The following is a 12,206-nucleotide window of genomic DNA, read 5'->3' as shown; positions in this document are numbered from 1 at the left end:
TGCTGACGTGGGGGCTGGGTCCTTCTCTGGGGTGGGGCCATCCTGTGCACTGTAGGGTGCCGAGCAGCATCCCTGGCCTCCACCCACTCGATGCCAGCAGCACACCTGAGATGTAACAACCACAAATGTCCCCAGACATCGCCCAGTGTCTCCTGGTGGTCAAAATGCCCCCTGTGGAGACCCACTGCCTTAGACTATAAGAAAGGTCACGGTCACGTTCTAGCAGGGGAGACAAATCCTATAACCACATATATAACACAGTACAGTTTCAGGTGGCCATAAACGCCCTGAGGGGAAAACGCAGCAAGGTGGAGGGAAGACAAGGAAGGGAAACTTTCAGTGGTATGGACAGAGGAGACTTTCAGAGGAGGTGAACCTGGGCAGTGCGAGGAAGTGGGAAGGTCCCGTGCAAAGGTCCTGCGGCCTTTCTGCGTCTTCGCATTTTTTCCTGCCGACCAAAGCAGCTCTGGGTAAGAAGACCTCCGTGTTACCTGGATTTGTTCTGCTGACAGGGAAGGCTCAGAAAGCCCCCTCCTCAGAGGCGGTGATAACAGCAGCCTGACACCCTGAAGCCCCAGGGCCAGCAGGTGGCTCCGCAGGCGAGTCCACGTCAGTGGGGCCCAGGGGAGCATCAGTAGGCAGAATGTGAGCACTGAGAAGCCAGCCTGTCCATGCTTCAAGGCAAACTGGGTTTTGACAAACCACCTCCTTATTTTTAAAATTGGACATTAAAAAAGAATAAAAAACAAAACAACTCTGTGGGCTGATCTGTGTTTGTGATTTGGACCCCCTACCCCAGGCCCCAGGCTTGCAGCTTTGTGTGCAGCCATCAACCCTGGGGGTACAGAAGAGGTACAGAGCTGCCTGCCTTCCAGCTCCTGCCTATCCCATGGCACTGCGCTGGCCTGCACTGGGCCCAGGGCTGGTCCAGCTGGGTGGGGCATATGTGAGGCTGGTGTGACCCCAGGCTGGAACAGTGGGGCGGGGAGCAGTCCTATGGGGCTGGATGGCCAGGGGAAGGGCAGGGATTGGCAGGTGTCCAGCTGTCTCTTCAAGCTGTGTTGGGAGGAGACCCACAAGACTCAGAAAGAGTGGAAGGCCAGGTCGGGCCAGGAAGAGGAGATGAGCTGCAGGAGGGTGGCTTGAGAGCCCGGTTGACCTGAGTCAAGGCCTGCTCTCTTGCCAGCTGTGCCCCTTCAAAAGACACATGTTCCCCTTCTCTTAGCTTTGGTTTCCCCACGATGGCAGGCCCTTGGCCTCAGGCACCCACAATGGCAGTGCTTGGCATTTGCTGCTGTCTTGCAGACACTTGGCCAGGGCTCACTATGACAAGCGTGGACACAGCTCATCACCATCACCAAGGGGCCGGTTGCAACCGAGGGTCCCACTCTTCCTGCCCAGGGGCTGCCGCCCCTTGCTAGCCAGGGTGGGTGCCCAGGGACCCTCCAGAAAGGCAGCAGGGTTTGTGGGCCAGGAGACCCAGGCCCCCAGCATCCCGATACTTGGGCAGAAGAGGGCAGTGTGGATGATTCCCATGGTGCCAGCTCCAGGCAGGGTGCTCACCACCCCACTGCTCTTCTGCCAGCCATGGGGGAAGGGGGACCGCCATCCTAGTTTAGGGTGCTCAGGTGGGGGGCTGGGGGAGAGCGGGAGGGGACTGTGGCCTGTCGTCTTGGCTCAGAGGCCCAGTGCTGGCCTGGGAGCTATAAATAGCAGCCTCAGAGCGAAGCTGCTGCTGTGCCCACGCGCCTACGCATGAGTCAGCCCGCCAGCCTGGGCTGGTGCCCGGAGAGCCCAGGAGCGGCCAGAGGGCCACACGGTGCCACTAGTCACTAGGGAGATGCAGGCCTGCAGTGAGGGCCGACAGAATGGGAGGGAGTGGACCTATCATCCCTGGAAGCTAAGACCACAGCCATCCTCAATGACAGACAAGGAAACTGAGGCTCAGGGGGTGCCTCGCCAGGGTGCAGTAACTCAGTAACTCAGACGAGGGGTGGTGGCTGAGGACAGGGAAACAGGGAGGTGTGTCCGGAGACAGCTCCAGGCAGTGGGGACCAAGGAGGAGAGCTCGGGCCAGGTCACGGAGGCACTTGAATGCCAGGCTAATGAAGCTATACCTCAACCCTGAAGCCGAAAGGAGCCACGGGCAGCACTAGAGCAGAGGAGGGACAGGGTTAGGGCTTCGAAGGCCAGAGGGGGAGGAGGCCTGGAGGGGACAGGGGAGAATGGTCCAGGCGGGAGAGGAGGCCTGGAGGGGACAGGGGAGAATGGTCCAGGCGGGAGAGGAGGCCTGGAGGGGACAGGGGAGAATGGTGCAGGCAGGGGAGGTGAAGGCAGAGGAGCTGGATGTGGGAGAATATTCCACCAGCAGGACTCACTGGGGGTGAGTGGGAGGGCGTACCCCAGCACCCCAGCCTCAGCGGAGAGCAGAGGAGCTCAGTGGTCCCAGTGGCAGGCCCACAAGGGAACAGAAAGGGCCCTGAGAACTAAGGAGCTGAGAAGCAGAGACCCCTGGGCTGTGTGTGGAAATCTCCTGATGGGGCGTTCGCCCCCTCCCAATTGAGCCCTTACCTGTTCCTCCTCCTCGTGGTATCCCATTTCACCCTCACCCTCAAGGGCACCTTCCCCTAACAGGCCTGGGGACCTGAGACTGTCTCACAGCCATCCCAAATGACCCATCTGGTCACCGGACCCCAGTCCAGTGTCCTCTGAGCTCTGTCCCCATGGGGTCAAGTTGTACCACCAACCTCCCCACTTCAGGAGGGACAGGGTGATGGCACACACACGCACACAAATGCACATACGTGCACACACTTCCTAAAGTCCGGTTGCTGTTGACTCGATTCTGACTCATAGCCACTGTATAGGACAGAGTAGAACTGCCCCATACGGCTTCCTAGGAGCGCCTGGTGGATTCGAACTGCTGACCTTTCATTTAGGAGCTGAACCCTTAGCCCCTGAACCAGCAGAGCTCCTACTTCCTAAAGACAAGCATTTATTCTGAAATCTCCTTAGCTGGGAGAAGAGAAATATTTTCTGAACAGAAAGCAAACCCCACCCCGCTGCGCTGCCCCTGTCCTCTCTTCACCTTCAAACAACCCCCCCACCAAGCACCCAGCTGCCATCTGCCGCGCCATGGGCCGACCCTTAGGGCCATCAGCCGACCCTGGGGACCTCATCTCTGCTGTTCTCTCTCCTCGTCCGCCGGCCCCCTGCACAGGGCCGCACCCTGCACTGGGTAGGCTTCCAGTTACACTCCGCTGACCTGAACCCCCCAGGCACCCTCTGCCTTCGCGGGCTCATTGATTGATTGAATGATTGGTTGGTTGATGGATCCCCTCTGGGGCCCACCCTGCACCGGACCACACCCCAGCCCCCTAACCTATCCTTCCCCCCCAATCCCTTAATCTGCAATTCTGCCAGCCACCCCTTCCCCCTAGTCGCTGAACCCCTCTCTTGCCAGCCCTGGTTCGCTGGGTGACCCACTCCAGACTGGTTTGCAAGGTGATCCTGGAACAAGTCAGTACCCACTCTGGGCTCCCAGGAAGCAGGGCTCCCACATGCCACCCCCTGGGGTCCACGCGCGCCGCGCACCCGGCCACGTGAGGGGCCTCTTGCCTTGCGACCCCCTTCCCTCCCCGCAGGGTCCGGGTGGTGGCGCTAGGTGGGGCGCGGGTCCGGGCCTGGGCCGGGACACGGGCGAGGGGCGCGGGGCGGGGTCCGGGCGGGGGGGGGGCGAGGGCGGGGCCTGGGTCCGGGCCGGGGGCGGGCGGGGCCGAGGGTGACCTTGGCCGCGGCGTCCCCCCTCCCCGCGCGCGTCTGGCCCCGTGGGCGCGGGTCCCCGGGGAGGGGCGGAGCGCGGCGCCCGGCGGGCGGGGACGGCGCGGGCACGACTGCGGCGGCTCGGTCTCGGCTCGGGCGACGGAGGCGGGGGGCGGCGGCGCCCAGAGGACCGGACGGGAGACCAGCAGCCGCGGCGGCGCCGCAGGGACGCGGCCCAGGTAGGACGCGGGCCGAGGCCGGGGTTTGGGGGGCGGGGGGTGCCGGGCACCCCACCCACCCGGCGAGGCCCGCAGCGCCCCTTCCTCGTCTCCGCGGACCTTCCTTTGTCCCAGTCCTACCCTCGCCGGGCCCCGGGGCCGGGTCCTCCTTCTCCCATCCATCGGGACCCCCTGAGTGGGCCTCCTCTGCACGCCCACTTCACCCTACCGCCCCCACGTGTTAGCGTGGCCCCCTCTGCCAAGCCAGGGCCTGGGCCAGACCACCCCCTCCTCCATCAGGACTCCTGTTCCGCCCCTCTCTGGCCCCCTAGCCACCCCTCTCCGGTTCAGGGCCCCTCCATCTGGAACCCCCCCCAGTCGGGGAGCCCTGAGCGGCCTCCCCCCTCCACACACCCGCTTACCCACCCCCCATGGGAGTTAGTATCGCCCCTCTGCCAAGCCAGGCCTGGGCCTGACCACCCCCTCCTCCGTCAGGACCCCCTGCTCCGCCCCCCTCCATCTGAAACCCCCCCCCCCAGTGGGAGTTGGACCCTGGACAGCCTTTCTGTCCACTGTGAGCTGCCCTTCTCGGGGTTGGTCCCCTGGGTCAGGGCCCCTTCCACCAGCAACCCCCTAGTTGGGGGGCTCTGGGTGGCCTCCCCCCTCTGCACACAGGCTTAAGTCCTCCCATGCCTGCCCCTCTCTCGTTGTTAGGCAGGGAGGTCAGCAACCCCAGGCTGTTCCCCGGGTCAGAGCTGTCCGGCTGTCTGGCACCTGAGCTTGCTCCAACATCCCTGTGCCCAGCCGAGGCTGGACTCTGGTGACCCAGGGGAGGGGCCTGGAAGTCTGCGGGGGAGGGGCGCCAGCCACAGGAAAAGACCCCAGGCCACCAGAGCCAGGTTCATATCCTGCAGGCTCTGCCCCCTCCCACTCCTTGACCTTGAGCCAGTCCCTCCCCCTCAGTGCCCAGGACCCCCTCCCCCACCCGGCCTCTCATGAAGTTGGGCTGGGGTTTCAGTATTGGGGCCTGCCTTCAATTTGGGGTTTCCTGAGGGGTGCTCCTAGTCAGGGATCCCAGCCTCCCAGGCCCCAGCGGGGGACCCCCAGGAGGACACCGGTGCTGACAGGGGCCAGAGCCCTGCCATGGGTCGGGTAGGCAACAGGAACGGGCCAGAGCTAGGCAAGGCCACAGGAGGTCCCCAGTCCAGACATGGCAGGGTCTGGCTGGGCACCCAGAGAAGGCCTAGGACTGCAGAGCTAGGACCCTGGACCCCTCTCCAGCCTCCCTGCAATGCTAACCATTGCTCTTCACGCAGCTGCCTTGCTTTACAGCCAGTTCAGTGCGTTAGTGTTTGTAATAGCTCTGAGGACTCCTCCAGGCATGTCAGAAGACGGGGAGATGCGGGCTGGGGCCTTGTTAGATTTCTTTTCCAAACGCCTGGAACTTTGACAGCTCAAACCCGTGCCTTCACATCCAAGTACCAGCCCAGCGCTTGGCACCCTGGGCCCTTGTCACTGTGATGATAATTTTTTGTCCATCTTTACTGAGGAGTCCTTGGGTGGTGCACGTGGTAAACTCGCTCAGCTGCTAACTGGAAGGTTGGAGGTTCGAGTCTGCCCAGAGTCACCTCCAGAAGAAAGGCCTGGGGAGCTACTTCTGAAAAATCGCCATTGAAAACCCTCTGGAGCACAGTTCTACTCTGACACACGTGAGGTCACGGTGGGTTGGGGGTGACTCAACGGCGACGGGTTTGGTCTTCACCAAGGACTCCCTGAGTGCTGGGCACTGTCCTGAGGGCTTTGTCCCAGCAACCCTGTGAAGTAGGTGCTACCATTGCTCCCGATTCATGGATGAGAAAACTGAGGCCTAGGGACACGAATTTTCCTCGTTCTGGCTCACGCCACCAGGTGCACACCATCGGGCTTTGGCCAACTCTGGAGCAACCCTCTCCCCCCACTTTCAGGTTCACACACATGCCTGAGGGAAATAACTTGTCCAAGGTGTGTAGACAAAGGTGGAGGCCAAGGCAGGTACAGACTTGAGTCTCCTATCTCCCTCTGGAGACCACCATGTCTTAACCCTCCTGCCGCCCAAAGCTCTTCCCCGGCATTCATCCTTTCAGGAACCTCTGTGCTGTGTGACCTGCCTCGGCCACTAGCCCTTTCTGAGCCCAGGAGAGAGGAGAGATGATAAGAGGAGGGTCCTGCCCCCAGGGAGTTCTGTTCCTACAGGTGCACTAGACCTGAAGAGGGGGGCAGGGGACCCAGGACTTGCCAGACCAGGCACTGGGGCAGAGCTTAGAGAACCAGGATTTCTATTTATTTTTCATTTTTGTTTTCTCCTTCTCGGTAGGGGTGGCAATTTCCTGATTCCAGGCATCACATGTCTCCAAATTGTGTTTCTTGGACCCCAGCATCAGAGTCATATTTGGAGGAAGGGCAGCGTGACTTTAAAATGCAAATTTCTAGACCTAACACCGCAAGACACCTGCCCCCTTCTGCGTGGGGCCGAGGCCCTGGAATTGCATTTTCAGTGATCCCCCTCTGCATTGCTATAGCAAGGCTTAAGACCCTCTGGCTGAGGTCTCTGAGTAGCACAAACAGTTTGCCCTTGGCTACTAACCAAAAGGTCGGTGTTTCGAACCCGACCACCAGTGCCACAGAAGAAGGTCCTACTGATCTGCTGCCATAGAGGTTGTCGTTTTTGTTGTTGTTAGGTGCCGTTGATTTCGTTCCAACTCATGTAGACCCTATGAACAACAGAACGAAATACTGCCTGGGCCTGCCCTCCTCACAGTCCTTTCTATGCTTGAGCACATTGTTGCAAACATTACAGCCGAGACAATCCTATGGGGCAGATTTTACTCTATCACGTGGGGTCTCTATGAGTCGGAATCAACTTGATGGCACCTAACAACAACCTCATAGAACAGGTCCCTCGGTGGTGCAGCGTGCACTTGACTTCTAACTGAAAGGCTGGCAGTTTGAACCCACCCAGTGGGGTCGCAGAAAATACCTGGCTATCTGCCTCTGTAAGATGACAGCCAAGAAAACCCTATGGAGCTGTTCTACTCTCTCACATGGGGTTTGGTTTTGGTTTTGGCTGCAGGAGGAGCAAGGAGCTGGGGGTGGCTGGAGACTTCACAACATTTCATCCACCTTTCTGACACTCCTTGGAAGATGGGTGCAGGATTCCATTGTACAGACGAAGAAACCTAGGCTCGGGCAGCCAGGCAGCTTGCCCAGGTCACAGAGCCAGTCAGATGGGGACCAGAGCCAGGCCCGCTGGCTCCCAGAAGCCTATAGCCGCCCTCAGAAAGGGTGGAAGAGGGGGCACAGCCTGGGTGGGGAAGGAGTTAAGGCGAGTTAAGAGGTTATTTGCTCTGTTGGCATCTCTCACGCCTCCTCCAGCCCCGAGTCCTTCAGGAGTATTCAAGCCAAGGCCCCAGCTTTTTAGGGGAGAGCAAGAAAAGGGGCTGGCTCTGAGTCTACCCGCATGCTGGGCAGGGCAGATTTGCCAAGTCAGCAATGCCTGCCGAAAGGGCCTTTCCATCCTCCCTGTAAACACCACCTCCTCCGAGAAGCCCTCCCTGCTACCTCCTAGGCCCCTATCTGTCCCCGCCCCTGGCTGTGTGGCCTTTTGCTCTGACATTCCTCTCTGTGCAGGGTCGGTCTGGGGTTCTAGCAGCTGGCCCCAGCCCTGCGCCCCCTGGGACCCGTGGAAGATGCCGGAGCAAAGCAACGACTACCGTGTGGTGGTGTTTGGGGCGGGCGGCGTGGGGAAGAGCTCACTGGTGCTGCGCTTCGTGAAGGGCACCTTCCGGGACACCTACATCCCCACCATCGAGGACACATACCGGCAGGTGATCAGCTGTGACAAGAGCGTGTGCACCCTGCAGATCACCGACACCACGGGCAGCCACCAGTTCCCAGCCATGCAGCGCCTGTCCATCTCCAAGGGCCACGCCTTCATCCTGGTGTTCTCAGTGACCAGCAAGCAGTCGTTGGAGGAGCTGGGCCCCATCTACAAGCTCATCGTGCAGATCAAGGGCAGCGTGGAGGACATCCCCGTCATGCTGGTGGGCAACAAGTGTGACGAGACGCAGCGGGAGGTGGAGACGCGGGAGGCGCAGGCCGTGGCGCAGGAGTGGAAGTGTGCCTTCATGGAGACCTCTGCCAAGATGAACTACAATGTCAAGGAGCTCTTCCAGGAGCTGCTCACCCTGGAGACGCGGCGCAACGTGAGCCTCAGCATCGACGGCAAGCGTTCCAGTAAGCAGAAGAGGACAGATCGCATCAAGGGCAAATGCGTCCTCATGTGACCGCCGTCGCCTGCCCACCGCCGGCCCCGACGCGCCCCTCACTTCTCACCCCTCTTTCCCTTCCTCCCAGCCTCGGCCAGCTTTGCAGGCAGCTGGGGAAACCGAGGCTCCTTCTTCCTCCCCCTCTTGCCTTTCCCTGTGTTCTGTCTGTACCCCCCAAAAGCGAAGTGCTGGAGGCGGCCCCCCCTTGTTCTGCAGATGGGAAAACGGGGAGTCAGGATGTGACTCAGAGGAGCCCTGGTTGGCGTGGTGGTTAAGCACTCGGCTGCCAACCGAAAAGTCTGCAGGTTCGAACCCACCTGGCAGCTCTGAGGGAGAAAGACCTGGCAATCTGCTTCCCTAAAGATCACAGCCTAGGAAACCCTATGGCGTTGTGAGCTAAGAATGGACTCAGCCGGCACCCAGCAAATCAGAACGTGACTCGGAGTGTGGCCCTGTAGGGACCGGAGCAGGCCTCACGCTCGCCATCTCTGTCTCCTCCCCTTTGGTGTCCCTCCAGCCAGACCTGTACCCCACCCCCCACATCTGATCACTGTGACTTTTGGGGGGTCGCGGAGCTGAAAGGCACAGCAACCTCAGATTTTTTTCTCTCTCCTATATGGTGTTTCACACCCCCCCCACCTCTGTTCCCTGTCCCTTGTGACCTCTGGCCTGTGCCCCCCCGCCTCAGGTCCCGGGCCGCCCTCTTGCTCCTGTCCTCACAGCTGGGGAGCGGTCTGCAGGCCACCAGGCAATAACAACAGGGCGTGCAGCAGGGCCCCACCAGCCTGGGGAGGAGGCAGAGGGCCCCGGGCTGGTGGACAGTCATGGCGCAACTCCGAGGACTCTCAGGGAGGCATGGGAGGACCCAGGCATGTGAGCAAGAGGGGGCTCCCTGACACCGCCACCCGCCCTGGGGGCCCAACCCTCTCCTTGAACACCTCTTGGGCTGAGACAGATGTTGGCACAAGGCATTATCGCTGACCCCACTTGAGAGTTCTAGGGTGCTGGGGAGGGGGTGCCCACGGCCCTGCCTGAGACACCAGCGAAGCCCCCATCAGGGCAGGTGATGGACCAGCACCTGCGGCATCCAAGGGGCTCCAGGAAGAAGTCTGCCTGGCCTGCTCCCCCCACCCTGGGTGCTTCCATCCTGAGGTGCCTTTGGGGAGCCAGTGTGGTGTGTTCTAGAACTGCAGTGTTTCTGCCACCGGAGGTTCTAGGTGTTTCTGTGAGAATGTCTGGATAACCACACACGTGTGTGTGTACTGTGGCTGACTACTTGAAGGCCTCGGGGGAGCGAATATAGGACAGTGAATTTGTGTGACTTGGTCTGTTCAGGGGCGGGTGACTTGTATTTAAGTGTGTGTGTGTGTGTGTGTACTTGCAGCTTTGTGCGTATGTGTGTGTCCGTGTGTCTGCACGCACTTGCGTCTCTGTAAGGAGCCCTGGTGGCGCAGTGGTTAAGCACTCGACTGCTAACTGAAAGGTCGGTGGTTCGAATCCACCAGCCGCTCCATAGAAGAAAGATGTGGCAGTCTGCTTCTGTAAAGATTGCAGCTTTAGAAACCCCGTGGGGCAGTTCTGCTCTGTCCTATTGGGCCACTTTTGAGTTGGATCGATGTGACGGCAGTGGGTTTGGGTTTTTTTGGGTTTGGTGTCCCTGTGCTTGTATATGTCTGTGTGTGTGCCTGTGTGTCTGTGTATGTAGCATACGTATGTGTCTGTGTGTGCCTGTGTGTGTGTGCTTATGTCTGTGTGCACATGTGTGGAATTGTGTCCTTGTGTGTGTGTGTGTCTGTGTACGTGTGTGTAGTTTATGCATGTGTGTACTTGTGTCTCTGTGGATATCTGTGTATATGCATGTGTCTGTTTTCATACCTGTGTCTGTGTGTATATGCATGTCAGCATGAGCAGCGTATGTGTGTGTCTGTGTATGCGTGTGTGCTCATATCTCTGTGTGCATACGTATGTATGTTATGTATATGTCTGTGTGTCTGTCCGTATACTTGTGTCCGTCTGTGTATCTGTGTGAGAGACTGCCTTTGGTGTGGTACATATTGGTGACAGTCTGTGCAGGTAACAATGGCTGTCAGAGATATGTGGGGGGTAGTGTGAGTGCATGTGTGTGATTGTCCATGGGACTGCACGTGTGTGATGTGTCGGTGTGAATCTTTGTGCCTGTGTGAGTGACTGTACATGGCTGTGTTTGCTTTTGAGAGCAGATGACATGCTTCTTTTGAGAGCATCTGTTTGTTCTGAGTGCCTGAGGAACAACGTGTCCGTCTGACTCTGGTGTGGTGGCTCTTGGCTGGAAACCTGTATCAGTCAGCTCTTGCTGTGTAACAAATTGCTGCCAACTTAGTCACGTGGGCCAAGATCTTACAGTTTTTGTGGGTCAGGAGTCTGGGCGTGGCTGAGCTGGGTCACCCACACGGGGCTTCACAAAGCTACAATCAAAATATTTGCCGAGCTGACTTCTCATCTGAAGGGCTGACTCGGGTGGAATCCACCTCCAAGCTCAAGTGGTTGTTGGCGGCATTTAGTTCCTTGCGGTTGCAAGTCTGAGGACCCCAGTTCCTCGCTGGCTGTTGGCTGGAGTCCGACCTCAGTTCCCTGCCATGTAGCCCCCTCCATGTGGCAGCTCATAACATGGCAGCCGGCTTCTTCCAAGCCAGCAAGGGACAGAGTCTCCTAGCAGGATGAGGTTGTGATCTTCTTGGGTGTGACAGTGTATGTGAGAAAGCTGTGTGTGTGTGCTCGGTCGCACACAGGGGACAGTGATGGTGTGTGTGACTGCGTGGCTGTGTAGTCATGTGACCCCCGACACTGTATATAGGTAAGAGGAACTGTGTGTCTGGGGAACGGTATGTTTCCTTTTCTCGGTGTTTGTGTGACTGTTGATTCAGCAGATATTTACTGTAAGAGAGAGAGGGAGTGTGTGTGCGTGTGTGAGTGTGACTGCCCAGTCATGGCGGAGCCCACTGAGGAAACAGGAGTGTCCTGTCTGTGCATAACTGAGCCCCCTAACCTTTGGCTGGTCCACAGCTCTCCAGCAGCTGGGGCTGCCCCCTCCCCACCCTGAGAGAGGTTCCTGGGCCTTGAAGGTGCTGGAGAGGGTGGGGCTGGGCAGGGGTCTGCAGCCCTTTCTCAGGGACACACCCTGATAGCACAATCTCCCTGGGGCCCATCTGCCTCCAGGTCTCTCCAGTCCCAGGCCCTGGCCTGCCCCTGGGAGGGGGGGTTTCACAACAGGAGGGGCAGGGCCCATCCAGCTGCAGCCCTTTCACCTGGGCACACCTGGTGCTGGGTCTGCTCCAGGCCTGCTTGCTGTGCCCCCGCCCCCACCCTCTTCCCCCGCATGTGGGTGCCCCTGCCCCTGCCGTGGGGTCCGTGTAGCATTCGCTGTAGAAGTAGTCTTCCTGCAATAAAGAAATGGATCCTGCAGCCTGGCCAGCCCAGTGCCCTTTCTTTGGAGTGGGGGATGGGGACCACAATGCCACCTGCAAAGAATGAGGGGTGGGAGGAGGGGGAGATGAGGGACGGAGGGAGAGTGAGGAGGAGAGGAGAGATGAGGAAGTGAGGGGTGCAGGAAGTGAGGATGAAGGAGCTGATGATACCGGAAGTGAGGGATGGGGTGAGGATGGAGGAGGTGATGATGCAGGAAGTGAAGGGGGGTGAGGATGGAGGAGGTGATGCAGGAAGTGAGGGATGAGGGTGAGGATGGAGGAGGTGATGCAGGAAGTGAGGGATGAGGGTGAGGATGGAGGAGGTGAAGGATGGGAAGTGAGAGGTGGAAAGGTGAGAGAGGAGGAGGTGAGGAATGAGAGGGTAAGAGGAGGAGAAGGGAGAGAAGAGAAGGGGAGCAGCAGGGACCTGAGGTAAGACTGTAGCAGTCTGGGCTCTGAGGCTTCAAACTGGTCTCTGT

The 12,206-nt window shown here is 59.3% G+C and overlaps 1 protein-coding gene across 1 annotated transcript; it reads left to right on the top strand.

The window, feature by feature from the left end:
- The first annotated feature begins 3,936 nt into the window (after positions 1-3,936).
- DIRAS1 (DIRAS family GTPase 1) lies at positions 3,937-11,698 on the top strand. Its single transcript, XM_049876337.1, has 2 exons — positions 3,937-4,001; positions 7,647-11,698. Exon 2 carries the CDS (start codon positions 7,706-7,708, stop codon positions 8,300-8,302), a length of 597 nt encoding a protein of 198 aa, XP_049732294.1. The 5' UTR covers positions 3,937-4,001; positions 7,647-7,705; the 3' UTR covers positions 8,303-11,698.
- Positions 11,699-12,206: the final 508 nt, after the last annotated feature.

Source organism: Elephas maximus, chromosome 3 (assembly GCF_024166365.1).
Source record: "Elephas maximus indicus isolate mEleMax1 chromosome 3, mEleMax1 primary haplotype, whole genome shotgun sequence".
NCBI lineage: Eukaryota > Metazoa > Chordata > Mammalia > Proboscidea > Elephantidae > Elephas > Elephas maximus.
The sequence above is the reverse complement of the archived record's forward strand: the minus strand, read 5'-3'. Positions and strand labels throughout refer to the sequence as shown.

Excerpts from the sequence above, each read along its gene's own strand:
- DIRAS1 (XM_049876337.1), top strand. The coding sequence starts at position 7,706 with ATGCCGGAGCAAAGCAACGACTACCGTGTGGTGGTGTTTGGGGCGGGC.